This window comes from Nycticebus coucang, chromosome 6 (genome assembly GCF_027406575.1).
Source record: "Nycticebus coucang isolate mNycCou1 chromosome 6, mNycCou1.pri, whole genome shotgun sequence".
In the NCBI taxonomy this organism is placed as follows: domain Eukaryota; kingdom Metazoa; phylum Chordata; class Mammalia; order Primates; family Lorisidae; genus Nycticebus; species Nycticebus coucang.
The window spans coordinates 126,597,841-126,612,937 of NC_069785.1; the positions used below are offsets into that span (position 1 = coordinate 126,597,841).

The 15,097-nt window shown below is 40.2% G+C and overlaps 1 protein-coding gene across 1 annotated transcript; it reads right to left on the reverse strand.

The window, feature by feature from the left end:
- Positions 1-2,995: 2,995 nt before the first annotated feature.
- Positions 2,996-9,491, reverse strand: BLID (BH3-like motif containing, cell death inducer). The gene is given in 3 exon segments (XM_053595619.1): positions 2,996-3,211; positions 9,226-9,341; positions 9,344-9,491. Coding segments are annotated over 3 exon segments (480 nt in total).
- Between the last annotated feature and the right edge of the window lie 5,606 nt (positions 9,492-15,097).

Sequence of the window (15,097 nt, forward strand, 5' to 3'; positions counted from 1 at the left end):
GAGATAAGCAACCCAGCTCGGATGCCCTCATTTCAGAAAAAGAGGTTGAGAAGCTCGAAATGGTTCATGACCATATGACCTAAATGACTCCAGGTTTCATAATATGCAATCTAAAGAAAGATTAGACAATTCGCTATTTTGCCCAAGGAAAGCGCATTTAAGTATGTACGATTGCTATCCTGGGCGAGCTGGCTTCTATCCTAAGCAGTTCTTGTCTTTTTTTTTTTTTTTTTTTTGTAGAGACAGAGTCTCACTGTACCGCCCTCGGGTAGAGTGCCGTGGTGTCACACGGCTCACAGCAACCTCTTAACTCTTGGGCTTACGCGATTCTCTTGCCTCAGCCTCCCGAGCAGCTGGGACTACAGGCGCCCGCCACAATGCCCGGCTATTTTTTGGTTGCAGTTTGGCCGGGGCTGGGTTTGAACCCCCCACCCTCGGCATATGGGGCCGGCGCCCTACTCACTGAGCCACAGGCATACAGGCAGGCAAGGGGAACCAGACGGTGTTCATTCTGTCCTAACCAGCATTCACATGCATTCAGAGTTTTGATGCCACTGAATTTGGTTACAAATATGATACTATCTTCACCAGGCTAGGATCATTTTCATTGTATCAATCCAGAACACAGTTTCCAAAACTATCCTTGGTGGCAGTTCTCGAGGCAAGGTGGAGAACCTGGAGCTAGCTGGAGAACCATGGTCATTGTACTCTAAACGTAGTTAAGATGCAGACTTTCTACATTACCCCTGCAAGAGTCTCTCACTGATTGACAAAATCATTCCTTCCTTATCACAGGAGGATGAGGAAGAGGAAGCATACTCACCTACTGTTGGTCAGCAAAGCCCTTTTTCTAAAGCAGTGAGACTTTGAACCAGTAGGGAGCAGTGTATGTTGCAGGCAATCTATAGCCCAAGTGGTCTCGAAAGGAATCATCTGATGTATTTTAGACCCAAAATGCATACCAGTTCCAAGTATCAGGCTAAGTAGTATCAAGCTAAACAGTTGGATTTTTGCCTAGTAAAAAAACTGTGTTCGTTAGCCTTTCAGGATATTAAGGGAAATCAATGCCGAGATAATTCTTTAGCACATATTTAATCATATTTATTGAGATGAATATGTAAAATAATTCTGTTGCCTCTTTATACCTCATTAGGTGAGTTTCGGAGGACTTTTTCAACCTAACTCCATAGAAGGACTAGTGCTTATCTGATGAGCCCATGTGGTTTGTGAAGCTCTCTGGAAGGTAATCCATGGTCCATTGATCACACTGAGGCCTTCCTCTACCAACTGTAGCATGTATATTGCAGCAGCCTTTAGGGTATAGGAAGGTTAAAGAGAAAACCATACCCTTCTGTGTAATGAAAGACAAACTAATAAAGAGAGAGCCCGACCCCTCCAGAAGGTGCGATGCCTATTACCTGAGCACCACGAGGCTTGAGCCTGACATTATGAAAATCATTCTTGGCCAAAGGGTGTCATCCAGGAGCCAAGTGCTATTTCTGTCTAAGTTCCCTGCCATTCAATCGTTAGGTTTAGACTGGCAAGCAAAGAGGCCTATTTTTGCCTCTGAGACTCTTGAAATTGAGATTGTGAGGCCAAGAGTCTAGAGATGATATTCAATCACAGATACAGGCCAGAGATTTGGTTGTTTGCATGTTTTTGAATTGCACGAGGCTGCGAGGGAAAGGAGAGAGGTGGGGGAAGGGTGAAGCTTTGGAAGCCAGCAGTATTCGCACCACAAATCTGATTTTCTTGAGGCCAGGGATCCCAGAGATATGTTTGCTGACCAAAAGACTGTATTTTGCAATGTAGAATGTGCTCCCATGTATAATGCACACCCATGTTTTTGGACCAAACTTTCAGGAAGAATAAAATCTTTCATTTTAATTTTCTAAAGGAGGGCTGGGCAATGACGTCTCTTTGTCTCGTGACAGGTGCAAGGTGTGGTGCGAGCCACTGTGGAGAAGCTGGGACCGAGCCCAGGCAGCAGGTGACAGTGGTCTACGTGACCTGAGCTCCCACTGCCCCCAAGGGTCCCCTCCCAGCCCACCCTCATCCCCACATCCTCTTGCTTCCTACTCCCACCCATGTCTGTCAGTGGGAATGTGGCCATGGCCGCTCTGCTGAGAACCCTGGCAGGCTAAATTCCTGGCGCTGCCTGCTCCTGGCTCCTGAGGGTAGATCCCTGCCCTCTTAAGGCCTCATCTCTCAGGCAGCCAACTCCATTCTGAGGCTCCGTAAGGCATCACACTGATGATGCCCCATGAAGCCCTTTGCATTTACATTTCTGATTGGTGACTAGGCAGTGACCTTCTAGAGCCATCCAGACCTTGGGCACTCAGCAACATCAGAATGAACACCACCAACTTGTCCCAAACTTGTGAATCCTACACATCACCCGAGTGACTGGTCACAATGAGATTCCTGAACTCCACCCAAATACAATGAATCAGCTCTTCAGGAGAAAAACCTGGTATCTGTTCCATTCACAAGCATCCTAGATAGTTTTTCCTATGGGAAGTTCCAAAATTACACCAATTTAACACCTTGAGGGGTTGGATAAGTTGTAGGCTCAGAATTACAATCTGTGGGCTCAGGCAGCCCTGAGCTTCTGTGCTTCACTGCCAGGTCCCTGTGCAGACAGAAGCTTCATGGAAACTGAGGCCCCAGGTCATAATAGCAGGCTACTAGTAGCAGTGAGTCTCAGAGCTCAGGTCTTCCAGACCCCACCTCAGAGATCTTCCTCCTCAGCTTGGCGTCCTAGGGGCCTCATAATGGAGCCAGCTGCATGTGAGATGAGGCCACTCAGAAGAGGAAGAGATCAACTGTCAAGACCCTGGGGGTGGGGGACGGGGCCACTCACGAGCAGCCATGACCATGTCCCCGCTAATGGATATGGCTGGGAATAGGAAGGGGGAGGATGTGTGCATGACGGTGGGCTGGGAGGGGACAGTGGGGGAAGCTTGGGCTCTCAGGTCTTCTGGACCACTCTCACCTACCACTTGGGTTCACTCCTAGCTTCTCCACAGTGGCCAGCTTCATGCCTCACACCTCTCATAAGAGAAGGCAGTAATCTCTGTGTGCCTGCCCTGTCCTCTTTCACCAAGGTCCCCAAGCATTGTGTCACTGTCAGTGGTGTGGCCACTTCCAAGACAGCAGCAGTGGCAGAGTCCTGTGCAATTGACAGGGGGGCTGGGGGCTCTTGCAGGTGCTGGGAAGGAGGATAGCACAGAGGGACACGATTACCACATTCAGGGTATTATTTTGCATATGGATATCATTATTGCTTTGTAGAGTTATACTTTTATTGTATAAGCATAAATAAAAGAATTAATGATTTTTTGGGGGGGGGAGACAGAGTCTCACTATGTCACCCCCAGTAGAGTGCCGTGGCATCACAGCTCGCAGCAACCTCAAACTCTTGGGCTTAAGCGAGTCTCTTGCCTCAGCCTCCCAACCAGCTGGACCACAGGTGCCCGCCACAACGCCCAGCTATTTTTTTGTTGCAGTTGTCATTGTTGTTTAGCTGGCTGGGGCTGGGTTTGAACCCACCAGCCTCCATGCATGTGGCTGGCACTGTAACCACTGTGCTACGGGCACCAAGTCATAAATAAAAGAATTTAAAACATTTATATGGATACGGAATTAGTACTACCCATGGTAGAACATGCATGCTTTTTTGCCCTTAAAATTTTGAGCAAAAAAGTACACATTACACATAGCAAAATACAGTAAAGCTTTTTAGAAGACTTTTTAGTACTGATCACCCCTGGATCTTCAAGAATTTTTTAAGAAATAGGAAGAAAAGTAGACAGTCCAATGACCCATCACTGAGGAGAGATTAGGTTTCTAGTCAAACTCTTCATACTGTCTCTCAACATTTCAGTAACGTTCAAAAAGTTGAGACCCGCTTCACTTTCGGAAATTTAAAATTCTTCTGTTTATTTGGATTCTAAAGATTTAGGATCAGGACAGGGAAAAGCAAATATCCTCCTAACATTATTCCTGTTTCATGGGTGGGAACTGACTAAGGACTTTTCCCAAGAAAGTTGTTCCAGCACCAAGAATAAAATCTAGGTCTTTTTTTTTTTTTTTTGGCCAGGGCTGGGTTTGAACCCGCCACCTCTGGCATATGGGACCGGCACCCTACTCCTTGAGCCACAGGTGCCACCCTAAAATCTAGCTCTTTAGACCCAGGTGTTGGGAGGAAAAATGAGCTGCTATGTATGAACTGCCTCGATGTCATTCCTAGAGTGGGTTTGTGCTAATCCGAGGTATCGTTAATAATAATCATACCCCGCGCACCTTGGTTTCCCCCGTTATTAACTAATGATAGCACAGTAAGGAAGAGCTTCAGCATGACACGATTACACGGACTCGCGTATCTGTAAAGCAGGTAAGAGTTTCAAAAGTGCTCAGGGTGCACAATTCATACAATTAAAATAATACAAAAACATATTTAGAGGTGTATTTTGGGGTCCCAGGTGCAGCCATGGTATCGGGATTCCTGCTGAGATTAAAACCAGAACAAACAGAGAGCACTCTGGGGGAGAAATCGAAGAATATTTTAAAGGTAGAAACTGCTGCCTCGGAGATTTTAAATTGGGCGTATTTGACACGTCTCAAGGAGTTTCTTCATGTTACCAAGAGCAATGACATAAATACCGCAGAGAATTATAACAAAGGGCACCAGGTTTGCCCTCTGGGGTCTGATGCTTGGCTCTTTATGAATGTGGCCTGCACGCTCCACTCCAGGCCAGCACGAGGAGACCAATGATAGTTTGCAACCAGTCTGCCCTGCAAAATCTGGAGGAGTTAAGCAAAATTTCTTGACCTCCTTAAGGCTTTAAAAACCCACTGTGATGTTATAGGACTGCCTACCTCAATTCTGGACCATTCTGTGTTTGGGCGCAAGGGTCTTTTGCTTCTGCATGGTACTGAATATGCTCTAGATGAGTATATGCTTAATACCATGCCTGCCACATAATAGGTGCTTTACAAGTGATTGTTTATTCTGCACTTGTCTGGGAACTTAATATAATCTAGGGTTGTACCGTTAAGGAGCGCAGATCAGTTGACGGACTAAACGCAGACAAGTGATCTTTAATTGAGGATGTTCCTTTCCTGTCATGAGCTTACTGACCTGAAATTCCCATCTTATAATTCATGAAAAAGTGAGAGATGGAAGGAGGGAAAGTCCTTTGAAAACAAAACAAAAATACAGCTGAGATTCTGTTTAAAATGTTAGCAGGGCTTGGCGTGCTGCCAGTAAACATTTAGGGGGGTCTTCCTGTCGATGCCTTTTTAAAAACGAAGTAAATGGCGAGCAGAGCAGGGGAGGAAATAATTGATGACTAGTATCTTTACCCCGACTAATCCACATACACATGTGTATCTGTGAGCCCTGCTAACTTGCTTTGCACAGCACGGTAAGAACTAATTGAAGTGTTAGGAAAACAGATTTGTTCAGAAAATTCATGGACAACTGGTAAAGTATCTGAAGACTGAGAGTAGGCATGGAGATGAGGGAAGAATCGCGCATATTATTTCTCTTCCGTTGAAAAGAGAGAGAGATTCACCAGTGCATAAGGTGAACGTGTCTACCCTGATAAGAGAGGGGTTGGGGGTGGGGTGCAGGAGAATTAGTAGCAGACCTGTTCTAGCTTCTTTAACTACCTTGGGTGATCTCAGCCTCTCCTTCCTGAGCCATGTGCTGCACTTGGCTGTGATTACTAACACCCCCCCCCCACAATCTCAGCCCATTATATAATGACTGGCACAACATAAACTCTCAGTAAACGTTGACTATGAAGTGAGTTAAGTGAACTTGAGGATAAAATTTAAGAGCTACAAGATAAAGCACAAGTGTAACCACGTCCAAAATAAACAAGGGAAAAGGAGAGTTCAATCAGATCAGATTCTGTGTTGGGTCTTCAGGGACAAGAAGGGGGCAAAGAAGAAAGTAAGAAAGTCCTGCTGGCTGAGTTACACATACAGAGTTGGAATCTGGCCCTGGGGAAAACCAAAGGCTGACATAGTCTTGTCTGGTCTGCTTACTTGAACTTTAGTTTCTATTTCTGGTTACAACAACCCAGAAGATGGGACATAGAACTGAACATTAAGAGACATGGGTTCTCCACTTAGCTTTGTCATAGTGACCTTGGACAAGACATTTAACGTTTTAGATCCTTAGCTCGATCAACTATAAAATGAGAAGATTTGATTAGATGAGCTCTCAGGTTCTCTCCAGGGAAATTCTAGAATCGCATAACCCTTTTGTCTAGATTTCATTCTCCTACAAGAATATTTCTTAACAGTTATGATGTGGATGGAATTTGGATTTAGAAAATAAATAGAGCACCTTAGCTCATGTTAAAAGCAATTTAGAATCTGAATATACAACACAAGAGAAAAAGCATGATGGAATTAATCACAGCAGATTGGGTCATGAGAAGGAAATTCCCATTTAGCTAGTTACATATCTCCTGATGGTTGAGTGGAACAAAGACATTTTGATAATATTCTTGGCAATAAGAAAATATATTTGGGAGAAAAGAATTATTCATGTCATTTCATGGAGAAGAAAAATGAAGTCCAGAAAGGATAGATAATGAACTCAGGGTCAGATGAAGATGATACACCCATATATCCTGACTTCTACCCAAATTGTCTGAATTTATACTTCCAACGAATCTGGGGCCTCAGCCCACTCAAACTTGGTAGTCTCTGGGCCAACTGCACTGTCATTATCCCTGCTGAGATGACTCCTTCAAAGAATGTCTATAACGTTTACTGTTAGAGAAAATTACTCCTGAAAAACCTAGAGGGCTCCCTTAGAAGATGTCCTATGGTCAAAGACATTTCCACTGGTTTGGCATCAAGAAATCTGGTTCCATTCTTCTATCTGCCACTTTTAGGCTTTTGCATGTCAATTTCTTTCTTTTAAGAGTCAAGAAACTTTTTTTTTTTTTTTTTGAAACAGAGTCTCACTTTGTCGCCCTTGGTAGAGTGCTGTGGCTTCATAGCAACTTCAAACTCTTGGGCTCAAGCAATTCTCTTGCCTCAGCCTTCTGAATAGGTGGGACTATAGGCTCCCGCAACAACGCTGGGCTATTTTTAGAGATGAGGTCTTGCTCTGGCTCAGGCTGGTCTTCAACCGGTGAGCTCAGGCAATCCACTGGCCCTGGCCTCCCAAGTACTAGGATTACAAGTGTGAGCCACTGTGCCCAGCGAGAGTCAAGAAACTTTTAGGAAAAATTTAAAATGTAAAATGATCCTAGATCAATATGTTTGAACTATTATTAGGAGTTTTTTGCCTAATATTACTTATTATGTGAAGAAATTATTCATATCTTCTTTAAACTTGTGTGTGTACACACATACACACATTTGTATATGGAATACATTTAATATAACTTTTGTTATTATATTATTATATATATATTATATATTATATTATATATAATAATGTGTTTTTACACACATACACGCTTTTCTTATAAAATTTTATATACATATGTATATGTATGTGTGTGTATGTTATTATGCATAATGTGCATACTTACATATGTGTATATATGCAAATGATGGGTACATATGTATTTATGTTTCTTCTATCTAACTGGGAAATTGGTTTCAAAATCAACTGTTCTCTTTAAAGACTTGTCATATAGCCCAGCAAGCCATTCTCGATTAACACAGTTTCCCTCCTGGGAAAAGTCACAGAATAACTTTATTGATTTCCCTTTACCCTTCTCCACATTTCTCTACTGAAATGTTATCTTAACTCTTAAATGTAAAAGCAAAAGGAAATGAAAATAAAAATGAAGAGCTTTGCTTCTTTAGGAACCACGTTGATTACATTTTTGCTATTTTCTAAACATACTTCTGTGGTGAACCCACATAGAATAGGGTACCCACATAGAATATCTGTGTAGCAAAAACAGAGAGGATGACATGCTTTCCAAGGTTTTCGAGGTAACAGATATTTTTATGCTGAAACCTCTGTTTTAGCAGAGTGCTGGACTCAGGGAAACATAAACCTATCCTCATTCTCTGATGATTTAGTCCACCATCTTTGAAAACTGCCAAGACTTTTTGGCAATTTTTCTATAGGGAATGTTTGTTTCTCATCAGTTGGTCCTACCCCAAAAGATCCCAGGCATGATTAGTTGTTTTGTTGTTGGTATTGTTGTTTTAACATGAGGAAAATTCTTTACTTATAAAAGTCGGGATCACAGATGCAATTTCTCTGTTTGCAATCTGAGAAATGCTAAAAGGACATTCTCTAGCCAGCCTCTTTCTACCTCGAGTTCACTGGAGCTCACTGGGTAAGAATAACTCAGAGCTTCATTCTTGCTGCTCCCCTTCACCCCTCACCAGCTCTGAGCTGCCTTGTGGGATCGTTTCTGACTCTGGGCCAGGATGAGTCAGGGTAATAGCAAAAAGCAGAGAAGGGGACACTGGAGTGGCTTAAACTAAAAGCTCTAAAAACTCTTCCATTTCCTTCCTTCTTTTCCCTACAGATTTAGTTCTACTGACGCCAATAATTGAGTTCATAAAAGACTAGTGGAACTAGTAGAATTTCTATTTCCTTCTTGCATTTTTTTTCTTAAGCATCCATAGGTATTTTGCTTTGTAAAAGGAAAGAAAGGATTGACTTATTTGCAACAAAATCTGATTCTTTACTTTAAGCAAATAAAGATGTCAGTAGAATAACTGGATCGTGTTACTTAAAACTGAAAGCTTATGTGAACCACCACTCAGAAACAAGCTTTAAAGAACTACAGAAAGAAAATGAAAACCTCGTGGCTAAACAAGACTATTATGATGCCAAATGTAAGAGTGTACAACTTAGTGATGGTTAACAATACAAAAAATACGTACTTCCAACGTTCAAAGGAAAGACAATCAAAACTGCAAAGGACAGTGCCTTGCTACGCTGCCCTGAGGTTTAATCAGAGAGCTTTTTCCTTTGTTTCATGAATTTGCAAGCTTGGTTTTAATTAAATGACATTTTATTTTTAACTAGGCAGTTTATCTTTTTAAATTTTATTGTTTCTCTATACAATCTGAATCAAATTTGGGAAACTTATGGGTAAAATGGGTAGAAAAGTATGCTAAAAATTGGGTCATCTTGTGGAAATCAAGTTCCCTTCTGTGCCACGTAACAAGAATAATGGGGGAAATCTGCCCTAATATCTTGCTGTATCTGTCCCAACTCACTCTTTTCCGGGCCTCAGCAGGGGAATTGCATAACAATGCAATTTGTATCCTGCTTAAATAGGAAGGTCTCTAGAGCACATTTCCAGGAACAGCCCTCTTCATAGCAGAGGAGCCAGACTGCACCTTGTAAGAGGAAGCATTGTTTCCTTAGGCAATATATGTGTTCTTTGTTGGAACCCAAAAGAGTGCTCTAGTTGCAGGCATCCTTTTGCCTCTGGATAAACGGAACTGCCAGAGGCTCATCTTATCCATGCAGTATAGATCATACATCCTAGCTTCTAGGATCTAAAAGAAAGGTGCACTATGGCACTGCCTTCTATGGCACCAAGCTGGAACAACTTCACCACAATTGGAAGCTACCGTGTAAGAAAGTCCAGAATTTAACATTCACCCATTCATTCCATCCATTCAGCAAGTTTTTATAAGGCAGCTGTCATATAGACTTGTGCTTTGCCTAAGCAGGCCATTTGGTGGAAACAAAGAAGTGGTAATATTCTGCCCTTCATTTCTTCCCAGCTCCTGCTATTCCTGGAATTTTCCTTCATTTCAAGTGGGTACTCAGAAACTCTTTAACTGAAAACATCTTCCAAGGGGTCAGGTGTTTATTTCATCCTCTTCTCTCTTGTCTCCACATAGAATAATATCATCTGTCTTGCACAAGCTAGCCCACAGACCTTTCTAAAGAGAACCAATATGTAATATACACAAATGTAAGATCAGCTGTCAGATCCTTCTCCTTCACACAAGCCATGGACATCACTTGCGTTATCATGGCCTCGGCCACTTTGATTTACCCTAATACTGTCCGGGTGGGAACTCAGGAACCAGTGATGCCCCCAATTAACCACAACCATAATGGCAGCATCTGATGCCATCAAAAGAACGTCAAGGTTGTAGACAAAAGGCTCCTGCAGGGCAGTGAGAAGGGAACAGGGAATTACACAGCCTACTTTGAGAACAGAGTCTATTTTAGGTCTTCACTGTTCCTTCTGTATATTTCATGCTAGAGGCAGAAATATACAGGGAACACTTTCAATATTTCTGAACTGCAGAGGGACCTGTACCACTCAATAAGAGGAACCACAGAATGTTCTATTCTAGCAAAGTGTGAAGGTAACTCAGGAAGGTCCATCAAGTGTCTTGTAGAAAACTGAATGGACAACCAAGAATGTGGACCATGGAATTACTACTAGGGATCTGAATCTCAGATCTGCTACTAATAACTCTGTGAACTTGGGCCAAGTGTATATAACCTTACTGAACTTCAGATTCTTGATCTGTAAAATGGTGATAATAACGAAAGATTCTGGACCCAAGGATGGAAGATTATTCCAAGGTACATAATGAAAGGAAAACAGAATCCCCATTCTGTAGGAGTAATGTGGTCTTTATGTCTACCTGTGAAATCAGGAAAGGAATTCCACAGGTGGGTTATGGTGGATGGGGATTTAGAGGGTCAGAGAAGGCAGCAATTGGCAGCATTCCTACTTCCTGGAAGGGACATGAGTCTGACCTTTCCTAGACAGGTCAAGAACCTGACCCTGCCTGGGCAGGGCAGGTCTATTTGGGAGAGGAAAACCTGATTCTATCAAATAATATGTTTTATGCTTAATTATTTAAGGGGCTAAATGAGAAAAGGAATATAAATTATCTATCCCATGTCTGGCATACAGTCAGCATTCACCAGTGTTAGCTCCTTCATTTCCCTTCCTTTATTGATACATGCTTTTCAGATTTAACCTCTCTTCTCTGAGTTCATAGAAAAGTGATTTCTGTACTTTCTGGCAAATACACTCAATTTCATAGTTTAAAAAAGTTTATTCTAAATATGAGAAATATGAGGAATATAAACATTAAATGTTTGCAACCTGTTGAGAAAGTTAGAAACATGCCTGTGTGACTATATTAAGTAGAACAATTTGGTTATTTTAACATGTGGGAGAAGGGTTAGTCTACATGTGCCGGCACCATATAAGGTAGCAAAGATGCAAAGATTATATAGGATGCAATTACTGAACTTCAGGGCCCTTAATTTAGAATAGGAAGAGATATATGAACAAATGTCAGTAGAAGGTGAGCAGTACAGATGGTATCGGGTAAAAAAGTGACACAAAGGATGAGAAATCACTTCCGTGGGAAGTGTCAAGTAAGATTTCAAAAAGGAGACAATTTCTAGACTAAGTGTGTTTTTATAAGCTAGGTATATAAAAACAAGGTTAGTAACTTAGCTAAAATTTTCAAGAGAAAATTCCTTGAAAAATACAACTTGCTAAAACTGACACAGATAAAACAGAAAACCTAAGTAGCACTATATTTATAATTCATTATCTAAATCTTCCCATGGAGAAAATTTTAAATTTACATGTAAATGGAACACTGGTGATTTCTATCAAATACTCAAGTAAAAAATAATACTAATCTAGTAGAATTCTTTCAGAAAACAGAGGAAGAAGAACTACTTCACAGCCCACATTTTTTTTTTTAACCAAATCAGGGGAATAAACTACATGGCAATTATAAACCGATATATTGCATGAGAACAGATGCAAAAATCCTCGCCCGAATTTTAATCAAGTCTAACAACATTAAAGAAAATCATGATCCACTTATTCCAGAAATATGATTGATTTTACATCTTAAAACCAAATGATGAAACTCATTATGTTAATCATTAAATGAAAAAAAGCTTATCGTCATGTCAATATACACAGAAAAAATATTGTGTAAAATTCAACATTCATTTTTAAAAATCACCTCTCAGGACACAGAAATAGAAGCAAATTTTCCCAATCTGATAAAGGGAATTCTCCAAAAAAAATCTATTAACATCATACTTCATGGTGAATTATAAAGTAGCTTTCCCCTAAAGATTTCAAATAGGCAAAGATGGTGGCTCTTACCATTCAACATTGCACTGAACGCCTTAGTCATTGTAATAAAGCAAGAAAGTGAAAAGGCATAAATAGAGAAAGAGGTAAAACTGCCTCTATTTGTAAGCAGCTTGATTGTCTATGCACGCATAAAATCTTAGAAAAATCTACATAGCAAGGACCAGAACTAATAACTTTATTTAGTAAGATCACTAGATTAGCATAACCAAGTCACTTATATTTTTATATACTAGCAACAAGTGATAGGAAATTAAATTTCAAAAATCTACTTGTAATAGCATCGTAACACATAAGACACTTAGAAATAAATTTTCAAAAATATGAACATAGTGAGTTGAACTGTGGCTCCCCAAAGATAGGACTACCTCGAACCTCAGCATATAACCTTTTTTGGAATCTGAAGGTTTTTACAGATATAATTTAGGTAAGGATCTTTAGATGAGGTCATCCTTAATAAGGGTGGGCCCTAAATTCAATTATAGTGTCCTTATAACAGACAGAAGAAGGCACCGAAGCAGAAAAGGACAGGGGCATGTATCAGAAGTTAGGAGAGAGGCACGGATGGATTCTTCCTCAGAGTTTCCAGAAAGAATCAGCCCTGTCAATACCTTGATTCTGGAATTTTCAGCTTCCTAAACTGTGAAAATAAATTTCTGTTGTTTGAAACTATTTAGGTTGTGGTAATTTTTTTACAGCAGTGCCCAGGAATAATATAATATATAAGACTTTTATAGCAAAAATGGCAAACTATGCTGGGAGAAGGTTAAAAAGATCTAAAGAAATGCAGAGACAGACCAGGTTCATAGATCAGAAGACCCCAACATTGTTAAGATGTCAATGTTACTTAAATGGAAATTTTTATTCAAAGTGGTCCCAATCAAAATTTCAGCATTTTTTGTTGTTATTCTTGCAGAAATTGACAATTCTCGAATGCACATGGAAACACAAAGTTTCTAGAATTTTCAAAGTAATTTAAAAGAAATGAAAGTTTAATACTACTTTATTTCAAGATAGAGGTACAATAATAATGACAGTGTGGTATTAGAAGAAAGGATGGACAAACGGGTCAATGGAACAGAACAGAGTCGAAAAATAGACCTGCACTTATATGGCCAATTGATTTGTTGACAAAAGCGCCAAGGCAACTCAATGGGAGGAAAAGTTTCAACAAATGGTGTTAGAACAATTAAAGGACTATGTAGGAAAGAATGAACACTGGCCCTTATCTCACATCAGACACAAAAAAATTAACTCAAAGTAAATAATGGACATTAACTTGAAAGCTTAAACTCTAAATCTTCTAGAAGAAAACATAGTAGAAAATCTCAATAACTCTGAGGGCAGGCAAAGATAACAAAGATAAGACACAAAAGCAAAGAACCAAAACAAAAAAATTCTATAAAGTGGACTTGCTCAAAATTTAAAACTTTTGCTCTTTGAAAGTCATCATTAAGAAAATAAGAATACACACCAGGAATTGAGAGAAAATATTTGTAATATGTACAAAATGACAGATTTATATTTGGTACTTATAAAACTTCCTATGCTCAATAAGACAAGTAGCATAATAAAAAAGTTTTAAACAAACACTTCACAGAAGAAGATATATAAACAATTAATAAACACATGAAAAGATGCTCAACATCATTAGTCATCAGGGAAATGAAAATTAAAATAACAATGAGATATGACAACACACCCATTAGAATGACTAAAATTAAAAATGCTGACAAATAAGTTTTGAAAAGAACAGAAGTGGAAATATAAAATGGTAAACAATTTTGGACAACTTGCTATTTCTTTCTTTCCTTTCTTTTTCCTTTCCCTCCCTCCCTCCCTCCCTTCCTTCCTTCCTTCCTTCCTTCCTTCCTTCTTTTCTTCTTTTTTTTAAGACAGAGTCTCACTCTGTCACCTGGGTAGAGCACTGTGGCATCCTAGCTCACAACAACCTCAAACTCTTAGGTTCCTGAGATCCTTCTGCCTCAGCCTCTCAAGTAACCGGGCCTATAGGTGCCAGTCGCAGTGCCCAACTAGTTTTTTTTTTTCTTTTTTAAATATTTTTAGTAGAGATGGGGTCTCACTTTTGCTCAGGCTGGCCTCAAACTCCTGAACCCAGGCGATCCACCTGCCTTGGCCTCCCAGAGGGTTAGGATTACATGTGTAAGCCACTGTACTCAACCTAACTTGCTATTTCTGATAGAGTTAAATATACATTTAACATATGAGCTAGCAATTTTACTCTTAGAGTTTAGCAAAGAGAAATAAAAACATGTCCACACAAAGATCATTCACCATAACAAAAAAAAAATGGAAACAACTCAAATGTCCATCAACTAGTGAATGAATAAACAAACTGTGATATATCCATACTAGAATGAAATATTACTCAGCAATGGAAAGGAACAAACCACAACAATATGGTGGCTCACTGTGGGAGGCTGAGGCATGAGGATCCCTTGAGCTCAAAAGTTCAAGACCAGGCTGAGCAGGAGCAAGACCTCGTCTCTACTAAAGATAGAAAAATTAGCTGGTCAGGGTGGTGGGTACCTGTAGTCCCAGCTACTTGGGAGGCTGAAGCAGAAGGATCACTTGAACCCTGAGATTGAGGTTGCTGTGAGGTAGGCTAATGCCATATAGCACTCTAGCTTGGGGTAAGTGAGTGAGATTCTGTCTCAACAAACAAACAAAAACCCTCTCCTTATTATAGAAAGGAAGGAAGGAAGGAAGGACACAAAAGACTATATACTATTTGATTCCATATAAAACTATAGAAAATTCATATTAATCTATAGAGAGAAAAAGTGTATCAGTGCTTACCTAGAGCCAGAGTAGTGGGTCTGCAAAGGAATTCAAGGAAGCTTTTGGAGGTGATGAAGATCTTCTGTACTTTTGATTGTTGCAGTTGTTTTATGGATGTAAAACCTGTCAAAACTCATCAACTGTATGCTTCAAATAGATGCAGTTTGTTTGCATGTAAATTA